We start from the raw sequence: 23,053 nt of genomic DNA, 5'->3' as shown, positions 1-23,053 counted from the left end.
GTTTAACATAACCGCAAATGTACAACGTTTCGACATCATCAGGTACATTTGCTGTTATGTTAAACTTATATTAAAGTTTTTCTTCATTACCCATTCAAGCCGTCTCCTACCATTATTAACTTAAAATACATTTACTGAGTTTCTCCTAACAAGATTATTAATACTTTATGTATAATTTTACTTAATTTTTCTTGTATGTTTAAGTGCTTAGCTTCCATTGTGTAGACGGTCGTAACCCATTTACAGTTAGATTTCAAAGTCATAAAATATACTTTATTATTTTTGCTTGGTAATGTATAAGCACGTTAAAATCATGCATCAGTGTATATATAATACCTTATTAACATTAATACTTTTTTGTCAGTAGTGAAATATCCTAGTAATTTAATTACATAGTTATGGTTTTTATATAAAGCTATCGCAGTAGAATTTTAAGAAGATGTGATATGTTTTTCATAAAAATTAGATATTGGTACAGTTAATGGACAACTGTTTTTATGAAATGTATATAACATTTTAACTTTAGTAGTAAGCACAGTTTTGTATAACTAGAGCTATACTGGAGCCATACACATCCCTTTTTCCATTCAAGACTGACCAGTTTGATATTCATTTCAAATCAGAAGGACACATATTCAGGGCTAAAAATTAATGAACAAGAAGAAATTATTCAGTTTAAATTTTAATTTTCCTGCTTTATCTTTTATTTACTTTAGCAATTTTTAGCAGTGGTATCACCTATAGTTCACAGCAAATTCACACTATTATTAGAACTTGCAAAATGGATCTTTGATCCCTCTCTCAAATTTTCTGGAACAAATTTTTAAAAATAGAATCCATAATAAACAATATGGGTGTAACTGTTTTTAATGTATCAGCCCTAGGAATAACCAGTCTAAATACGAGATAGACTGGTATTCCTGGTGTAATTATATGTATATAAATGTAAAATTTCTGGGCTGTTTATCCAGTCTAAATGTATGATGAAACCAAAACAACTATTTGATAGTTTTATTTCTGTCATACCTAGGGAAAAAAGCAGTGGAGTTTAGTCATTTTGTCCAAACATGGCTGTTCATCTTGTATCAATAAAAGTTTGTTAAAAAATAAGTTCAAATCCCAATGAAGAATAATCGTGTTGTATAGAAAGTCTTATAAATACAAAACTAAATAATTCTACATTTTAACTTAGTTGCTAATTGAGTGATGCATATGTTTGTTTCTATGAGGCTTAAGATAAACAGGCAGGCTACCGATCTTGTAAAAATTTCAGTGACAATAGATATCTAACAATTGGAAAGAAAAATAACAGGTAACACTTAAATTTTTAATAATTAGATACAAGTTTGATTTTGCATAGTCACACCCATCTAAACCATGACAATATTGGATATTTTAAGAAGTATTCAAAAAATCGTCACTAAGATTGTATGAATAAAAAACTTAATGTTATTTAAATGTCCTTGAAAGTCTTAAATTAGATTTCTGCTACAGAAAGGAACAGGTGCCTTCATAAAGATATATCAATTTTTTTCCAACAAAAAATAAAACAAGTTATATGACATTGCCTGTTGATAATACATGAATATCTTGATCTCTTGATAATATATGCAAAAGTCTGAAAATTTACTTAGAGAAGTAGATGTGAAATACATAAGCCTTGAAATTGTATATTGAACACACAATGATTTTGAATACAACTTGTATTAAGGTGGCATATATTAATATTACCACATGCTACTTGTTAATGCTATGTTTACACCAGTGCTGCAGAAGTATTGCACACAATGTGCCCCAAAATATTTTGCTGTTAGATGGAAATTTTCCTCAAAAATGAAACTATTTATAAAAAAAACAAGTGGGGAATTAATAATTTGTTATCAATTAACATATATTTAGTTTAATACACAAAGAAAAATGTTATAACATTCACTTGTGTGCAACTCCTGAGGAGTCTCTCATGTAAACAAAGCCTTTATCGAATTTTTTGTTGAGAAATTTTATACCCATCTTGAAGTTTAGGTTTATATTTGCAAAAGGAACTATCATCTTGTGGAAATATAATGCTTCATGTCTTGTTTCTCAGGTGGTTTGTCTTCTCTCTCTCTAAGTTGTTTTTTTACTCCAGCCCTTGTTCTCACTATTTTGTTATTTTACAGGATGTAATCTGAACAATTACTGTTAAGCTCTGCTTTGAAAATAGCTACACCTAATGGCTAAAGAACATTTGTATAGAGCATGTTATCTATCTACATCATCATAGAGCAAAAGATGTAGTTTGAGTAGTAATTTGTGGTTTCTCAAGAAATTGCTTAACTGAAGCTCCTGGAAAGGTGAACAAAGAAGTCAAATGAGTGTCTTACACCACTTAGGAACTAAACACACATCTAGGATTGTTTTATAGTATCTTTAGACATTCTTTTTATTCCTGAAAATGTTTTCATTAAGTTTTACACATTTTTAGGACACAACTTGAGGTAAGCTTTGTTAGGTTTAGCAATTACAGTAAACAATTGTGAAATATTCCATTGACTTTTTATTGAAAATAAACTTTCTATTCGATATAAACTGGTATTGATTAAGAACATTATTGGCAAAAATCATAACTAGCATGAGAAAGGTTGAGATGAGGCCATTTACATAAATCACTGAGAAATCTGTTAGTTTTTGCTGTATGTATTATGATTAATAGCCCAAAGTGTTGACTTCTTCAATAAACAAAATTAATTGTAAAAAGATTTCTTTAATAGTATTGATTAAATTGAAATTCTAAGACCAAAGGAACTATTTTCAGTGTTTTTCTCAGAATGGTTTCTAAACAAAATCTGGTATGTTTGTGCTGAGTTTCACATAATTTGCTTAGGTATTTCCACTGTAAATAGGAATAGAATCTCCCATCCAAGATCTGAAGATGCTGGCATGGCCTGATGGTTAGGATGCAAGTTGACCATCTGAGGGTCATGGGTTCGAATCCCCTTCACTGAACATGCTTGCCCCCTTTCAGTCATAGGAGTGTTATAATATGATAGTCAATACCACTATTCGTTGATAAAAGAGCAGCCCAAGAGTAGGTGATGGGTGCTGTTGACTAGCTGCCTTCCCTCCAGTCTATCACTGCTAAATTAGGGATGGCTAGCACAGATAACCCTTGTTTAGCTTTGCATGCAATTCAAACCAAGATCTGGAAAGGTCTAAAATATGAAGTAAAGCTTGTATCTCATACCCCCAGAAATTAACAACCAAAGATCAAGCTCATGCCAAGCAGACATGCAGAAATGGGCTGCTGTAATACTTTTCTTTTGATAAGTTGTACAGTGGGATTTCTAAAAAATTCTCTTTCTTATAGCAATGATTGTACAGTAAATGTTTCATATGAACTTGTTAATATAGATTAGTGTGTTGTATAGATTATACTTTATCATATCTTTAACTTTTTGTTATTATTTTTATGATGGATTATAATTGGATATAAGTTTGATTTTTACACACATGAACACTTTTAACGTAAGCAGAACAATACTAGCTCCAGATTTGTATGTATGGAACTTAAAAAAGCCTGAACAGTTTTTGGTTATAATGAATTTGAAAATACTTCACTTATGTGGTTTGTAATTATAAGTAGCTATTAATGAGATACAATTCAAAGAGTACAAAGAAAACATAGTTATAGAAACCTTAGTTAATTCATTATAAGATAAAATTGTGTATGTTACAGATGCAGCTGTTACATGGTGCATGAATTTAGTTTTTAACTATCATATTCAAAATGTTTAGGATTATTTTCTTTCTTAAAAAATGGAACAAAACTAAAAGGTGGACTATAGACCAGTTGATATGATTTACAATTTCCAAATTTGCTTAGATTGTGTAAGATATTGTACGAAAGTCAATTAATGTAGTTAAGTGTATTTTGCATAGTGTAAGCCTTTTAAATAATCTCATAATGTAACAAACATGCAATTTAATACTTTAATGAAATTCATGTATTCAGAGTGCTGCTGTGATTCATACTGCTATTTTCTTGTCTGATAGTGTCTTGCTACAACTGTGGAAAAACTGGCCACATTGCTCGAGAGTGTAGGGAGCAGGAAAAGACTTGCTACATCTGTAGAACTCAAGGTCATATCTCACGGGACTGTGAGCAAGATGACCGAAAGGTAAATGTGAGTTTCATTTTAATTTTTTTCTTTGTTAGTTTAAAAGTTTAGTAAAGAAGTTTCTTATCACCAAATGTGTCCAATGGTCTGACCCTGTTTTGCAAAAGAAATGTTAACTATAATTCCAAATTTACTAAATATCTACATGAAATATGGCAGGCTTTGAGTAAAATATACAGGTTTGTTGAACATAAAAATTCAGGTGTGTGTTACGAAAGTATTTGTACTCTGTGTATGGGAATTGACAATGTCAGTCTGCATCAGACTGACTAGTCAGAGTACAAGGTGATGTTCATGTAAAGAATAAAAATACTTTTGCCCATATTACAGTTTGTATATTGTACTTGCATTTATATATATATTTTTTTTTTAAGTATTCCTGTATATTGTATGTTATTTAACTCTACCACAAACATTTGCTAAATCAGCAGTGTAGGGTAAAATGAATGTGTGATAACTGACTTAAAATAGATGGCATATTGAATGGCTTCTGTAAAGGCATGGCATGTGCACTTTGACCCCCACCAATGCACATAGGGTTAATTTGAAGCAAATGCTTGCTTCTGTTCATAGTGTTTTTAAGTTTTTTTTCAGTTTTACTGCAAAGGTTTGGGCCAACTTGAAGTGAGGACAGCCATTAACAATTGCTCTTAATGTAAATCCACTTTAAGAAATGCCAAGTCCTTGCTGCTTGCTTTAGTACAACTTGTAGTTACTAACAAAGTGTAATATTTTGAAATCCTGTCTAACCCAGTAGAGTGGACTGAAATAAAATAAAAATCAAACTACTGTAACAATTTTTACTCCTGAAAAATCATAAATTATTTTTGCATGTAGTGATAACAAAATCATGTAGTTATAAAAACTGTTTGCTAGTAATTGACCAAATTTCAGTAAGTCAAAGTTTAATGTGACTGATAAAGGGGTATGTAAATGGGGAGATTATTAACCAGTGTACCTTCTTGCATTTGAGTTGCTGCAAAGAAAGAAAGGCATGAGTAAAAGAAAAAATATTTTCAGGAATTTTGTATATATATGAATAATCCACTGTTGTGGATGTTATTTGAAATTAAGTGAATTTTCACTCGGGGGGGGGGGGTCATGAGAAAAATGGTCGTGCTTTAACACTCAGCACGAACTTGGTCATTTTTTCTAATGTTGTAACCACCATGAACTGCATGCTATAACTAACTTTTAATATGATAAGTGTAAGTTCATGATATTTGGCTTTTTTGGTAAACATAAGTTGTTTTTTTTTATATATATAAAAGTCAGATTTTCTTAATTAAGTATTTTTACTAAAGAGTTGCCTGAATTTGTTATGGGAGTCTGACTTATTGTTTTTTTCACACTAAAATTATATTTTATATCTCTCTTTAACTCTCACTATGGGCTCGGTCTCGGGGACCGACCTCGTAACCATTTTGTGCTTGTTATAGTTTTCATACAATAACTATTAATACAGTATGCATATCTTCATCAAATTTTGCAGATTATCAGTAAACATTATTTAGGCTTTTTTATACAAAATGTCAATTTTTTTTTACTAAGTTTTAAGAGTTTTTAAGTAATGATTTGCTCATGCATTTTTCTCTTCTAATGTTGACTATCCAACATGCAAAGTAATTTTGATTTTAAGATTTAAAATACTTTTATGTATTGGAAATTTGTCAAATTTCACGTTTGAAATCTCTATAACCTCCAGGTAATTATCAAATGCTCTTTTTTAGAAAAACTATTTTATCTGTTCTTTTCATTATTGTATGTCTGTATAGGTTTGGTCAATTTGATCAACCTCGTAACCCCCATAAAATATTAGGAAATAGATATAAATTATGCTTTTTTTTGTTCTAGAATGACTGTAAATTATAACACAACCACAGATGTTTAGTCTAAATAGCTTAAATCTCATAACATTATACATCTATATATATTTATTATTTTTATTTTATTGAACTTTCAGCTTGTCTGACTAACATTACAAAAGTTGCAATGACATGGTGCATGTGTAATGTTACTGTACCCAATAGTATAAAACTGACCTTTACCTATCTAGGCTTTGTTCCAGTGGACCAGTATTTTGTTAAATACAATCAGATTTTGGTTATAATACATTACACAAACACGCACACATTATTATTACTATTTACAAATAAGTTCTTAAATTTTAGTTGTTTTTTAAAACATAGAACAGTAAATAAAGAAGTATAGAAAACAATGAACTTTATATGTGTTGCTTGCTGTAATTTGCTAAGCCTTGGCAAATTTTTCACGTGGAGGATGTAAAACAAAATATTTTTAATTTTATAGGTTTCCTATATGCATTTTGAAATTAAAAAATTTTAAATTACTATATCAATACCACAGAATTGCACTATACTTTATCAGGCTTAGTAACTGAGCTGTATTTGGGTCTAAAAAATGATATTTCGAGCTCCATCTTCTACATTTCCGTTTCGATTCTACCATGAAAAGGAAGGTTTTCCCATGTAAACACTGCAGAGGATGAGAAAAACATATGGGGGACATTCTGTGCTTGCAATTGGGTATACACACATCAGAGAGCAAAGTAGGTGTACATAAGCATTTCCAAAAATGGAAGAGGTGGGTGCTGCCTCCTTGGTTGATTCTCTAAGTATAATAATATCTCAGAAAATAGAAAAGATAGGATGTTCTTATTTTATATTCTAGCTTGCAATATCCATAATTTGAGTTTCTAATTTGAAAAAAACATACCACATGACACACAAGTTGATATTTAGATTTTTTTGTATATTTACTTTTAAATTAACTAATGTATAGTACTAAAATTTGAAGTACAATCTACAGTTTGATACCAAACTTATTGACATGCATTAATTATTGGTTGGTCGAGCTGAACTTGTGTATAGCAACTTTGAATCTGAAGATCAATTATTTCAAAAGTGTGTTATAAGAATGAGCTAACCTTATACATAAATCAGTTAATTAGAATCTCTTTCTATTAAAAGAAAATATGTAATAGGAGGGTGTGGGTTGGACTTTCTTGTTTCTATGCAAGTAAAACTAATTGGAAGTTACAAAATCAGATCGTCTTAGCATTATCTATACTCTTAAGTTCATAATTTGTATTAAAACGCGATCTCAAATAGTGGTGGAAAGAATATTGAAAATGTGAAATTTGGAGTGAACAAGCATCACATAATACAGAAGTGAAGATTGAGAAATCATTTAATTTTTTTAATGGAGAAATTGAAACTTATAATATTAAACTTGATTTATTAGCTATTTTTTATGTAAAGTTGGTTAACATACATTGATAATAAAGTAGTTTAATTAAATTTTGAAAGTAACTGAAAAACAGTCATGGCATGCTCTCTTTTACTTTCTCGTATCCAGAGGGCTAAAGGTGGCTCAGGTTAGAAAATGTTGAGAGCTGTTAAACTAATATATGTTTGTTTTTTTACATTTAATGTGTTGCTTTAGATCAAGAGAGAGAGAAACTATTCACAGTTGTCTTCACACTTAGGCTGTTGGGCTTCCTCATCGTGCAGTTTTTATTGTTGTATGTAAATGCTGATACACAAGGTTAGAATGTATCATTTGCTGTGTTATAAGTTGCTGAGTAAAATTTGAGTATAAGGAATTTTATTAATGTTCAAAAGGTATAAAAACTTGTACAGTTTTAGAAACACTAGAAGTTCTTTTCAGAAAGTACATAAAAAAATGATTTGTAAGAAACTGAAGTGTGGATCAAATTACCTGAAATGTGAGTTATCTGCAGACAGTGTTAAAAATTCTTTTTTTGTTGGCAGTTATTGATTAGTAATTATAGAATGGTTATTCTTCTGTTTACTAGATTTCAAATGTAGCATTTTTTCTAAGATAGAAGAAATAGCTTACATAGTTATACGTGTATATAAATTAACCAAAAGGTGGAAGGACACTTGCTTGTTGTCCATAAATATTAAAAGAAATGTGTGTGCGTGTGTAATTTTATACAATTACTAACTATGATCTGTTTTATCCTTTATGATTTTTCTCATAAAGTATATTTCTATGTTCATAATTGAATTTATTTATAGGAGTGTTATGTTTGATCTAAAGAACAGTGCCTGAAAACAATTGTTCGAGATATTTTCTTTCATGGTTCTTTTAAATCAAATAAAAAGTTAATTAACTGGTTAGTGAACTTGTCAGTCTGGTGTTATTTGGCACTGATTAAAAATTGTTTGAGTTGTGTTTATTAATCTGTATCCTAGTGTTATGTCTGTGGGAAGAATGGACACATTTCTCGGGACTGTCCAGAGGGAGAAAAGGATGATCGAAAATGTTACAACTGTGGAGAGACTGGACACATCAGTCGGGATTGTCCAGAATCTGGGGATGGTGGTGAGGCTGATGACACCGTCTGCTACCGGTGAGTAGAGCCTCCTACTCACTTGCTTGTTCCAAAGCTAATCATCTTGGAGAATAGGAAATTTCTGTGATTGCTACTTTTGGAAGAAAACTTGGTCATGATGTTTGGACATTTTATTATATATTCATCTCTTGGTTTAATTTCATAGAACTTGTAATTGTTTAATAATTTTTCTAATGTATGGTAACTTCTGGTCACAAGGTATAGATCATTCCTTAGTGTATTTGTTAAGCCAAAATAAATTGTTATTCTAAAAGATTATTTTCTCTCTAGAGTGAATGTTTTAGATTTTCCTTGTTCTTATCATTAGGTTACTTGTTTTGCTATCAAGTTAGATAACTGTTCTCTTGCTCTTTAATAAGTTATTTTATTTATTTATGTTATTGACAAGATTCAGTTATTGGATATCTTTTGCTAGAAACTGTTTTTATGCTATTATAAAAAATTTGTAGTATATGTACCTTCAAGCTGAATTCTCATCAAAGAAAACTAGGTGCAGCAAACACACACACACACAGTAGTTTTAGAGTTTAAATGTGTTTATTACTAATGTTTTGTGTGATTAATAGAACATTGATTGACTTTTTAATGTTGAAATAAATGAACTACACCTTACATTATAACTTCAAAAACTGTGTTTATTAGAATTTTGTTATCTGTAATGGACAAAATTTATAGGTTGCAAAACTGTTTCTCTGACTCATAACCAAAAGAACCAGCTGAATGGGTGAAGGCGAGCTTTAAAATGCTTTGAAAAAAAGTAAAATTTAAGATTGTCATGTATACTTTCAAATATTTGGTAGTTACTTGACCTTAAATTAATACCATGTGCTGTGAAAAGTATTATACTCAACATTTTTTTAGTGAATGTTCCAGTGTATCACATTCTCAGAAATTTCCTTTGAACACCAAGCACTGAATCCTTGTAATTTTTTGTAGTCTTTAATTTTCAATCTCTACCATAAAAGGACATCATATATTTGTTTGGCTATTTTTGTAACTCCTCAAGATGCTTTTAATACATCAGTCAGCATTGTTTGAAATGCTTCTTGGGACACATCCTCAAGCAACAATGCATAGACACACACAGGTAAGACAAACAGTAAATAGATGTACAGTTCAAATGACCTGGTTTGTAACAGGCAGTGTTACAAAGTTGTACAGTTACGGTGACATTTAGCATAAATTATAATGTTGTAAGACCTCCAAGTGGTTGAATAGAAATTCTTGCCCTGGAAATTCTGCTTGTTGTTCTTGCATATTAATGGAGGGGTTATATATTACCTGTATTTTATTTACACACACACACACACAGAGAAAACTTAATTTCTTGTTTAATTGTGGAACCCTCTAATTTTATAACTTTCTGTACTTGATAAGGTAACAACATAACTCATGTATGTAGACAAACCACTGACATACTGAAAAATTAACTTTTAAAATATTAGTATTACCTCTTCTATTTTTATTTTTTCTTGGCAAATTTAATTTTCATAAATTGTTTAAAGCTATATATTGTTTATATATATATATATATATAATGTCTGTAGAAATATTCTTTGTATTTTATTGTTCCCATCAGAGCAGTAGAGTAGTAACAAAAAAAACCGATTCACAAATAATAATGTGACTTATATCATTCTTTGTCAAAGCAGTGACATACTCTTCTTTTTGTGGGAAGATTAAGTTGAATTATTTAAGTTATTTTAGTAGTTATAAGGTTCTTGTATGTCTATGTATTGTAAATAACCCATAAAATAAATATTCACACATCAAAATTTTAAAAATATGTATGTCATGACTCATTTCTATGATTAATTTGCTCTGAAGCTTCACAAGGATAGAGGATGTTTGTAAAGGATATATATGTATATAATATACAAAAATTGCTGCAATATGTTTAGAAATAACTTGTGAATGTACTGGTGTTCTGTTGTCTAACCCTGACATTGGGTGCTGCCACTTTTCTTAGTTAAAGATCTATAAATGAATGGCAAAAGAAGCTTTAAGGAAAATACTTCTTTACATTACTTAAAGAAAAATAAAAAAATGCACACATTAGAAAATTAAATATCTGGTTAATATGAAGTAAGTTTTAAAACTAATTTGAAGTAGCAGTTGGAGAATTTTTATTCCAAGAATCACAGGCAGTTTGATAGTCCTAAATAAAGAGTATAGCTAAATAACAGGTTTCTCGAAGTGTATTTTCTAATTATGAAATTGTTTTGATATTATGAATGAGGAAATAAGAAAAATTGAACAAGTTGAGGCTTTCAGCTTTGTTAGCACCTGGTGGCTCAGTGTTAAGTCTGAGGGCTTACAACTCAAAAATCGAGTTTTGATACTCCTAATAGGCATAGCACAGATAGTCCAATGTGTAGCTTTGTTAACATACTGAAATGCATGAAAATATTATTGGTGTTGGCAGCTCACTAAATTTTGTTTGTGGCTTTTGTTGTTAAAATGAAGTATTCTAAAATGTAGTAAAAATAGATGTTTATTAATTTCTAATTACTTAAAACTAAAAAATGCAATTGTGGCTGATGTTTCCCAGTTAGAACTGTCATTGTTGGTTACATTATGTTGTATAGTTGACATGGTTTCACTAGGGAAAATCTTGCATTACTGCTATATTACAATCTTCCTTGGGGCTACTGCTTATGTTTGTCAGGGTAAAATTGTGGATTTTCAGAAAGTATATGACAAGGTGCCATATAAAAGACTTGCCAAAGTTATATCTGTGGTGTAGGGGGATAAGTTAGCTTATAGAATAAAAAAATGATTGAAATATAAAAAAAAAAGAAACGTGGGGTTGTTATAAATGGAGTTCAGTCATACTGGATTAAGGTCATAAGTGGGGTACCTTGGGGCTTAAAGTTGGGACATTAGCTCTTTTGAATTACATCAGTGACATAAAAGAATGATCAACAAGTTGATTAAATTTGTTGATGGTATTACGGTCTTGGGTGTTGTTAGCTGTGAGGAGGATGCTGCTATATAAAAGGAATTGGATCATCTGGTGAGTTAGGGAAATATATGGCAGATTGATTTTACTTATAATAAATGCAAGGTAATGCATGTGGGTTTAACAGCACAATTTAAGTAGACTCTTTTGAATGATGTCAGTTTCCACTTGCTATTCTTGTATTCCTTCATATTGGAGAATGTTGTTTCAAAGACTAGACATATAAGCTGCATGGATCATTATTATTTAGATGTGTGGCAAATTGTAATGATAAATTGTGTACGTATTTTATATTTTAATTCGTCTTGATGGCTTCTAAATCAGATGGAATGTATTTTGAGACTAGTTAAGGCATTGCAAATACAGTACTTGGAAAAAATAGCTCTTATGCACAACAAAGACCTGTTATCACTTAGCATAAGTGAATGGATCCATATAACTCAATTGTTGATATTACATTAAAGTAGAAAGCAAGTGCATCAAAAGTAACATTAAAACTTACCAAAGTTGCTATTATGGGCTTCATAGAGAAAAGGTGTAACACATTGAAAAGTATAAGTAATACATTAAAGTTTAGTAAACCCATGATATGCTTTCTCCTGATCACCTTTAAGCATTGACATATTGATTTTAGTAATCTTTAACTTTTCTCTGAACCCTATGTTCTTTACAGTCAGCAGTTGAGTTCTTATTGAACAGACAAAAACATCAGATGTCTGTCTGTACAGAGACTTCATCTACACTTTCCCTCTTTGTTGATGTCCTCCAAAGATTTTTCTTTACTGATCTTGCAAGCTCTAATAATGATAAGACTACTTCTTCATCTTTCATCTTTTGCTTTCCATTTGTAAGACACGTACCTATTTGGTTTAAATGGTATCTTGCTGTTGTATCTTAGTTTTAAAGGTTGTGTCCAGACAGGATCTGTATCATAATAAAGGCCCAATGGTTTAAGACTAAAAGAAGAAATATATAGTAAGAGTATTTTCAAACAGTATGCATAATATCACAGAGAGAGGTACTAATCACCTTGTTTGAAAAATGAAGTATATAACAGTTGTTAATAATTTGCATTTGTTCTGTGTATACAATGGTATTTACAGTCAATACAGAAGGATTCTTGCCCAGATTTTATATAATAATCTAATGAGATATTTAACTTGTGTAGACACCAATTTACTCAAAGGGAAAGTTACATAATGATTTGGAAATGAAATTCTACAGAAATCACTTTCGAAAACTGCAGAAATTTCTTAGAATTTAATTCTTAAAAATCTTTGCAAAGTTACAGATTATAGAATATATATTTTAAATGTGGGGGGGTAAGCTGGTCAGTTTATTGTTGGTAAATGCTTTACATTTATTTATCAGGAGAAAATGAGTATCTTTCTCATTTTGGTGCAGTCTATTGAAGTTTTATAAACATTGTAGAATACAATTTAAAGTATTTTAGTTAAAATACAGTGTGTTAGATTCAGCCTAGGCCTTGTGCTGCCTGAATCAACACAAAATGTATATCTTGTGAGTAGCAGTGACTAATGAATATGATCATGCTATTTGTTTTTTGTAAGTTTTGATTTTAAAATGGTCATTTATAATATAATAAAAAATCACTATGAATGTTTTTACCATCTACTTTTGAAGTGGTCTGAGCACATACTAATATGTAGATAATATGAAGGTGTCATGTTGGTGTAATTGATCCATGCTAACCAGGTGTGTTTTCTTTCTTGCAGATATTTTATCTTTTCATCCTCTGTTTAGCTTTCCTTGGTCGATACACTCAGCTATGCCACAGAATAGCCCCATCATTCTTAGATTAGTTATGGGGTTCCTCGTGTTTCTTTACAGAGCTACTTCTGACAGTACTCCAATATAGTGGAACAGAAGTTTGATGGCATCATATGAAAAGGGCTTTTGTATTATAACTTTAACAGTTTTAAGAGACTGGTTAACCAGAACAATAAGACATCCAAGAAGTGTGCTGTTCCTAGTGGCAGGGTAAATAGGATCTTAGGTTATATCTAAAGAAAGGTTGAATGTATGTCGAAAGAGGTTATTTCATGCTACAGGTCACTGGTTAGGCCTGTTTGGAATATTGTATTCAGTCTTGGTCTATCTTATGAAGGACATCTAATTGTTGGAAAGGGTTCAAAGGAGTGTTACTTGAAATGGAAGGGTTGTCATACAAGGCAGCTTAAAATCTATGATATTGTTTTCTCATGAAAGAAGATGGTATTTAATTAAGATGTTTAAGGTTGTTAAGAGAATTGGTTGTGACAGTGTATCATCTTTTTTTGTACTCTGTGAGAATAGTAGGACTGGATGGATGACAAATTTTGGCAGGGTAGCAGTCATTTCAAATTATAAGTTTCTTTTTTTTTTGATAGTACGTTCATTATCTTTGCCATTTGAAGTATCTTTAGACCATGAAATATAAAATTAATTCCGAAAAGTTCATAGACTTGCATTTCTTTGTTTTTTCACTTTTCCTTTTTATTTTTTTTTAATACATTGTAAACAGTTGAATCTGTTTGACTGTTCAGATTAAATCTACATATGATTTAAACGTTTTTTGAAATCTATAAAATCATTCGTTTTAGTTAAGGATGTTTAGCCAGTTAAATAACTGAATGCAAGTAAACATAATTATGAGTAAACTGTCATGTTTAAAAACATTTCATAATTCCTTGCTTTTAATTTTTTATAAAAACCATTCCTTTCAAATACGGTCTTAGTTTGTTTCATTATTAATATTTATTTATTGGTAATTTAGTGTTATATTTCCTAAAATAAAGACAACTTATTATCATTATTTTTCTGGGGGGCAAAATATAAAGTACAGTTTGTTTTGTATTATTAAGTTTTATTTGTGGGAGTTTGTGTATGATGTACAATAAATCCTAATATTTGCACTAGTCTTGTAATGTTAACAAGTTTAAAGTTAAAATAGAAGTAAACATACAAGTCCATTTTTAGAGTTGTGGATTGTATCTTGTATTTTAGTTAAATTATTTATAGCTGGTACTGCATTTTTACTATTTAAAACATAGTTAAGAGATTTGCATTCCGTACTGCAGGATGAATTTTTGTGTATGAGTCTTGAAATTAAAAACATTGGATATTGAATTGTAGATGATGTATTGTTCTGGAATTATAAATATAAAATGTTATGTTTTTAGCTACTTTTAAAAATCTGAGTTAAAAAAGCTAGGTATTGCCTTTAAATAACTAGAAGAAAATATCCCTGCTGTTATTCTTTCTATAAATTACTTTTGATCAAAACAAAAATATATATGGAAATACCTGCATTGTTAATACATATGTAAATGTTTTATTAAGCAAAAGTAAAATTCATCAAAAGACACAGACTAAATGTTTATATCTTGTATACCATCTCCTTGAAAGCATTAAAATTCCTTTTTGTTTCTGTACTAGTTGCAACGAAAAGGGCCACATCGCTCGTAATTGTCGCTCTGCTCGTACTGGCAATAAATGCTACCACTGTGGTGAATTTGGCCACATTGCCCGCAATTGTGAATTGAAGGCCTAACCTCTCCTGCCCACCCACGTCACAGCCTCTTGAATGTGTTGGTCGTTTGGCACAGGTGAGATCCAGCTCCTAGCACCCTAGCTGCAGTCTGGCCGAGACAAATTGGTCTTGTGCTGTGGACATCTTGAATTTTGATGTGGTGAGCTGTTCGTCATCTACATTCATATCTTTCTTCTGTTGAGGTGGTTGTTACGAATTCTCAGCAGGGGGCAGCAAATAAGAATATAGAAATCTTTTCCATTTTCAAGCTTTTAACATTTTGCTCTAATTCAAAATCTGTTTTGTGTATTAGATCAGAGTTCACTAGCTAATGCTGACAATTTTATTTATTCAAAGCTTCTTGCATTGTTAAAAGGAACAATAGTTTCTACTCTGACAACAAGCCAGAATGAAGCATTTGTAAAAAAAAAAAGAAGAAATTGGCTTGTTACTACTAGTCAGATTTTCAATATAGGAATGGATATAGCTGCCCCCATTGACCTCGTCACAGTGAAACTTTGAAGTTCAAGTGGAAGTGAAGGTTGTCGCCGTGGGAGAAGGAGGTTATACTGTTTCTTTAAATTGCCACTTGTGTAGTGTAAATCTTTGTAACTTACTGGGCCAAAGCTGTCCACTGGTAGTTTGTATAGCCTAACAAACTTTATTTTTGCTTTTATTTCACCTCCACTAGTTTTTCATTAGTGGCATTCTGCAGTTTCTTTTTTGTAAAACAGTGTAGAATTAATATTTGTCATATGAGTAGATACATACTTACTATGTCAAGAGCTATGTTCTTCAAAAATATTACTGTAGTCAAATTCTTAGATTAATCTAGAAATATGTTGTAATAAGTAATCATTGACATGTTGGAAATTGATTTTGGTTTCAAAAGGAGACTTTCAAAGGCAAGGTGAGTTGTGATATTGAGAAATTTTACTGTTGTGGTGGTGATGTTATGCTGAAAAGTGATCAGCTTTATTGTATCGAGTTGATACGATAATGACCCAAAAATATTTGAATCTGCTGTCTAATGATATGTAAGCATTTTTACTTTCAGTTTTCTTAGCTTATTACCATCCATTTTCACATATTAAACTTGAAAATTGGTGTAAAGTTAACTTTCTGTAATTATTTTGTGGTTAATTTCAATGAAATGATCAGTAAATGATAAAATTGAATTGTTAAACTACACAAGTGAATTCATTATTTTCATAACACATAATTTTAATGATTGTGAAGAAATATATGTCCAATCTGAATACAAAATAAGCTGTGAAAAAAAGTTAATGTTAGATAGAGTGTAAATTATTTTATATTTATACATACAATTGATGTTACAATGGTGGGAATGTAAGTACATTCTTCTTCAGCACATCTACTAGAAGTTTTATAAAATCTAGAGATGTGTACGAAATATGCTCACATTGGGCATGAGTAAATGTTTTTGAAGGTGTACAAAATAATGATAAAAGAACTATTAGCACATTAATTAATCTATTTAACACTGAGTTTTGTGAGAGACCAGTTGAGTAGTTGGTTATAGCTAACCAAAGCTGTCTTCTTGGTTTTGAGTTAAATGGCATATGATAAGGAACTAAAGTTCTCTAGAAATGAAGGTGGTTGGGGTGAAGATTGATACAATGTTTAGTACATGAACGATTTTCTGTAGAACTGTATGAGTGTGTTTGATCTGGCAGGAAGTAATTTTAGTTCTTGTGACTTAATTGTAACAGCTTCAGGTTTGTACTCTACTTTAGTATAAAGGATTACTCTGAAAATTTAAGAACTTTGTAAAAAAGTCTAAGTTTTCTAAATAAATGCTTTTATATATTCAAGTAAAATTCTCAAATTTAAAAAGGTTTGGACAAAACTTTATTGTTTAAATGACAAAATTATTGAAGGAATGAAATTTTGATTCTGATTATAATGTACCCCATTGTGGATTTCTCATGATATACATCTGAAATAGTTGAAAACATATGCATTATGTAGTTTTGTATATATATTATATATATAATACACACACAAAACATTAAATTTTCAAGAAATAAATATATCTGATAGTATTGTTTTGGAATATATGTTAGAATTATAATAACTATATATACATTTCTAATGACTTTGTTTTATAGGAGATTGGCATTAGTACTTGTTTGTATTGTAGAACTAAAGATTTTGTACTTTTTTTCAGGTTTTGTATTAAACCCTGAATTGAAGTAATTGTATTATAACATTAAGAAATAGTACCTTATGTTGTCTTATTCTTATGTTAAAGTATTTTCTTATCCCAAGAAAACTTAGTAATAAGATTTTAAATTTTATAGTTCTTACTTTACTCAGTGCTGGATTTAAAACTGATTTGGTTTCATTATTTTACTGCTGTATTAAAGTGCAGGATTAAAAGGAAATGAGAAAGCTACAAGGTTGTAAATGTTTTGTCATTAGAATTTTTTTTTTTTTTAAGTATATCAGCAATTCCATGTAATAGCTTTTGTGTTTGTTAGATGTTAAGTATATTTGGTGCTTCTCAGGTGATGGCTAAAGTTTTATCACGTTTCCAACCTAGATATGTTCTCTTAATGAGAATAAAGTTTTATGTTATAATCGCAGTTGTTATTGAATTTTTTTACTGTTTAAAAACAAATACGATATCAGCATGATGTATACACGTTTTATTGATATTGTTGAAATACAATTAATTTGTACTCCCAGTTAATGCAAGCTAAATATGAATTTGTTCATTTATCAATATCCGAGCTTATGTTTACATAAGTACACGATGAACATTTGTGTTGAAATCAGTATATTTTCCTTTGACATAAATTTAAATACAAAAGTAAATCAAAATGACTGCTTACATTAAGGATAGCAAGTGCAGGATATAAGCCTACAGTGCAAGTTATATAATGCATGCCCTTATAAAAGTTTTAACTAAAATCATGAATATCATTGCAATGGAAATATTGTATACGGTGTTCAACATCATCTTGCAGAAATCTACAAAATAGTTAGTTTATATTACACATCTGTCACTAATTATAACTTCTAAGTTTTATTCATCTTCTTTTTGTATGCAGTCGTTTTTAATATTAGATGATGTAGAATATAATTATTTTATCCCTCAACATTATCACAATCTCTAGGTCTGATTTTAGCTCTCATCCCATTTGTAGTTTTAAGAGCCTATCAGAGTGAACGAATTTCTTTTTCTTTTTTTTAGAAAGAGTGTTATTAAAACTTCATATATAGCCAGATATCCAAAACCAATTTCAACCATTAACATATCAGCTGGAAAAACTTCACCTCCTGTATCTCTCATTCTTTCATACTTTTCCTGAGCCCAGTCCCAAGAGTTTATTTTCTACATGACTATGTAACAAGTGAAAATCAAGATTCGTATGTAATGCATGCCATCTACAAGTAGAAAAATAACAAATGAACGGTGTCTACACAAAATGTGGCAAGCTCTTAGTAATATGTACAAGTCTGTTACACATAAATAAATCAGATGAGTTAGAGGTATTTGTACTTACTCAAGATATGTCTTTTAATTGACGACGTTGGAATGCAAAGTGATGTGTATGTGAAGCTTAAATATATATTCCAGTGTACGATTTACATAAGTTCTAGAACCTCAAATCCATTTCTACAAATTTTTTTCAGTATCCTTTATATTGTATCTAGTTGCTAAATCAGCAGTGTAGGGTAAAGTGAATAGTTAATAATTCGTAACATCAAATACATAATACCAAGTACAATGGCATTTTGTTAAAGGTCATTGCGCTTGTGCACTTTGAACTCTACCAGCACCCATAGAATTAAAGGAAGTCACATGAAAGAGATAAGCTTCAACTATATGTTGGGAGTCCAGTGGCTGAAACTAATTTTAGTATTATATAGTGGAAAATGACTTTGCATCAGCTTTTAACCATTACTGATAAATACTCAATCTCAGTAATGAAAAAAAAATTTAAGTGTTAATCAATCAGAGAATGAAATTGGAAATTTTATTTGGAATAACGTGCTTCCTTTTAAGTGTAAAATTTCATGCATATTGAAAATCAATAAAATAGATATCAGCAAATTTTAATGAAACAAAACATTTTCAGCTTTATCTTGACACCTTTCTCTAGAAGAGATGTTAGCATGTTAAAATTCGATCTCAGTGTTTTTGGAAATATAATTTGTAGTTACTATTCAAACTCTGTAATATGGACTGTACTGTATGTACCTATTAATGTTTTGAATTCATAACATTGCATAACAGACAACACTATATACAATGACCTTATAAGACAATACTATAAGAAAAAAAAAAGATCGGATACCACTGTTCATCACAAAACATCCACAGTTTGTGTGTAGTCAACAACCAATATTTGAGTTTCTTTATTTTAAGGCTATCACTGTGCTGTGTGTAATAAATTGTCCAATACAAACATCACTTGTTTTCTTTTTCAGCCTTCCATAGCACTTCTAAAACTTCCTAGCCTTCATTTTCTCTTTTTTAATGAATTTTCTTATCCATTAAGATACTATTTTCCACTTTATTCATTAATGTGTCTGCTGTTTGGAATTTTAGTCACAAATTTAAGTTTTACTTTTCTTTCGCTAACAACTTTACTCCACTATTTTATACCATCCAGCTGCAACTTTTAAGTTTGTGTAAAGTTGTCAGTACTGGGTCATACCTAGAAACAGGTTTGATAAGTATGATGTGTTCTGGTGTTTGAAGAATATACGTTATGCTTGGAATTGTATTAAATGTCTCCGCATTTTTCTACTGGTTCAGCATTTCATTAACTTCCAACTGGTGTATTCTATGTTGAATAAGACGAGTGTATCCCTTAAGGGCGTATTGACAACCTCAGCCACCTCAAGGGCACTAGAATTTAAAAAGAAATTCCTATCTGTTAACATGGGGACCAATTTTTCACGCTATTTTTACTTTATAACTCAGCCAGGAATTGTCAGATTTTTGGTGAAACTTGATGGACATATGTAGAATATTATTCATCATTGCCCTGCCAAAAATGGTACGTGTTCGTTGATAACGACAGACATACGAACACATATTAGTGTTTTTCTATAGCCGATTATGAACAACGCTACGTGGTAGAGGTATGCGCTCTACTGAGACGTTTTGAGTGCAACCGGTTATATCTAAGTTCTAAACCATTACTCCATTGTTCTTAACAGTTTAATCAGTTTGTGCAACATCAGTTTATGTTGGAATTGATAATGATGCTCTGAAAACGCTTGTTAAGTCTAACCCAAGGCAACACACTCGTGAAATTGCATGTTTCTCATGAAACATCTAAGGAATTTGGGAAACTCCATAAAGAATGTGTTTGGGTGCCTCACGAACTCTCCGACAATTATTGTTTCCAACGTGTGAACGTTGCTTCATCTCTTCTGGCGTGTGAACCATTTTTGGATAGAATTGTCACCGGTGCTGAAAAATGGATCCTCTATGCGAATATTAAACGCCAAAAACAATGGCTTAGTCCTAGACGAAAATCACTTCCGACCCCAAAACTTGGACTCCATCCGCAGAAAGTATGCTTTGCATTTGGTGGACATCAAAAGAGTAACTGACTTCGAACTCCTCAATCCACAGCGAACTGTCAATATAGAGTCAGCAACTGGAACGTTTAAATCAAGCCCTTCACTCGTCAATCGGAAAGGTGTTCTTTTTCTCCACGACAATGCACGTCCACATGTGGCACGTGTGATGCAACACAAGATTATGGAGTTGGGTTGGGAAGTTCTCCCCCACCCTCCATATTCTCCAGTTATGGCACCATCAGATTACCATCTTTTTCGTTCGCTGCAACACCATCCTAATGAAAAAACGTATGCAAGTGTGGAAGGTGTTAAAGAAGACATCGGCATGTTTTTTGCTTCAAAGCCAAATGGTTTCTTTAATCAGAGAATTAACAACCTGATAAGATGGAAAAGCATCATCGATAAGAATATAGACTATTTCATTTCATAAATGTTTTGTTTGATATATAAGTTGTTCGGATTTTTTTTGTCATTTAAAAAAAAGCGACATTAATTTCTTGACGAACTAATATTTTCAAAACTTGGCCTCGTTAACTCTTCATTTTAGGTAAAGAAGTATCATTCATCTATCCTGTTATTGTTATTATGTAGTTGACGTGTTGTAACGTACTTTCCTTTGCTTTCACTCAAGAGTTCTTAAAATAACTGCTTTGATTTTCTCGTTGACACAAGTAAAAATTCTAATAAAATAATGTGTTCTTAATTATTGCTAAATAATATGATTTGTAAAATGCTTAGATAAATTTGATAATAATTACAATTCGCTTGCATTATCTGAACAGTTGTAGTTCATGAAAAGTAGTGATATGTATGAATATATAGCGCCTAGACTCTTACTATGTTGTATCCCAGCCGGCTTGATTGTTATAAGGTAAAAGGCCTCATGTCTCATTGGGTGTGACTGATGTTGTGTAGGTGACATGTAACATAATCACCTTTGCTTTCACTTGTGGGTTCTTAGAATTCTTGTTATACCATATAGAGTTTAACAGGCTTGGGTATTTGGAACATAAGTACCAGGTTATAGCAAATCTAATAATTCAGTCAAACCTGAATAAAGATAGAAATTATTCAGTAAAAAGTTTTGTTTCGCCTGAACCCGTGACAACTGAATATATTTAGTTTTTCGGACTGTGCAATACGTTCTAGACTATGAATGTATATTGTACTCTATATGTCATAAAAACAACTAAAATGGTAATATTTTTTCTTTTACCGTGGGTTTTCTAATACTATAACTTAAAGAGTAGGTCCTTCTGTATTTCAAATAATACACAAGTAAGCCAGTAAGAATAAAAAAAATGGAGGGGATAACTTTTTGCTTTGAACATCAGCAGTATTTGAGACACTACACAAGTATTTACACTCCTAACAAATTTATCACAGAACATAACTTTAAACTGAGCGTAAGAGGTCCAATTAGTTACTTTCAATTTCGTCAGAAGGTAATACTTAAAATGTTTTTCAAAATTTCATTATTGAAGTTATATGTCAAAAAAATGTATTAATAATTTCAAATTGTATTTTAGAAGCCAGTCGTTTATAATTAAGTCTATGTAGTTAAAATTTAATCATTAATTCACAAAACAAATTATGTACTTAGCATTTCAGTTTAATTACTGGTGATAAGTATTTTTATATGGCACAGTTTTTACAGTAGGTTTTGGGGTAGAAATTTTACTTATTTGAATAAGCCGACAAAATATACATTTTTTAAAATCAAAAATATATTTAATGTCACAAAATTGAATACAGTAAAACAGAATGAGTAAAAACTGATCAAATCATAGTGGTAAAATGTATTATTTCAGATCATTTGGTAAAAATAGCGCCAAGTTCAGTTCACGTAACTAACGAATCAATTTATTTCTTCTATAATGACTTCTATAGGCTACGTTTCATGTCTGCGGACTTACAACGCTAGAAACCGTGTTTCAATACCCGTGGTGGGCAGAGCACAGATAGTCCATTGTGTATCTTTATGCTTAACGTCAAACAAACAAACCGAAATTTCGAGACTAAGGGTGCACCTAAATTATATAACTTATAAATTTACTTAGAGAATTTCTTTGCTAATCTATTGATTTAACTTAATGGACACTATAAACACTGAACTGAAAAACTCGTTAGATACTTCACTGAAGTTTTAATAACTTCTTATTGCTTGCTCACTGCTCATATTTTTAACTATCCTTATTTCTAGTGGCTTCGCTAAAGCTTTTCGAACATTCTAACTATTCGATGACGAGGAACCCACTTTGAGACTAATAATGGCTGGAGACGGCTTAAATGGGTAATGAAGAAAAACTTTAATACAAGTTTAACATGACAGCAAATGTACAACGTTTCGACAAGGTTTTGTCATCATCAGGTACTGTGATAATCAGGTACTTACCCGTAAAAATGATGATACAAACTATACTTACCCGTAA

At 30.8% G+C, this 23,053-nt stretch overlaps 1 protein-coding gene across 5 annotated transcripts in view; it reads left to right on the top strand.

The window, feature by feature from the left end:
- The window catches only part of LOC106463602 (cellular nucleic acid-binding protein-like), a 33,837-nt gene extending 16,180 nt beyond the window's left edge, over positions 1-17,657 (top strand). For 3 of the 5 annotated variants that reach the window (XM_013923649.2, XM_013923652.2, XM_013923650.2), the window contains 3 exons: positions 4,033-4,163; positions 8,399-8,556; positions 14,960-17,657. In XM_013923649.2, coding sequence (XP_013779103.1) covers positions 4,033-4,163; positions 8,399-8,556; positions 14,960-15,074 — 404 coding nt within the window. In that variant the 3' untranslated portion in view covers positions 15,075-17,657. The remainder of the gene's footprint in view (positions 1-4,032; positions 4,164-8,398; positions 8,557-14,959) is intronic. The other 2 variants (XM_022391141.1, XM_013923651.2) reach the window with 1 other exon arrangement.
- The last annotated feature ends 5,396 nt before the right edge of the window (positions 17,658-23,053 follow it).

This window comes from Limulus polyphemus, unplaced genomic scaffold, assembly GCF_000517525.1.
Source record: "Limulus polyphemus unplaced genomic scaffold, Limulus_polyphemus-2.1.2 Scaffold1444, whole genome shotgun sequence".
Taxonomy (NCBI): domain Eukaryota; kingdom Metazoa; phylum Arthropoda; class Merostomata; order Xiphosura; family Limulidae; genus Limulus; species Limulus polyphemus.
Note: the sequence above shows the minus strand (reverse complement) of the source record. Positions and strands in the feature narration are given on the sequence as shown.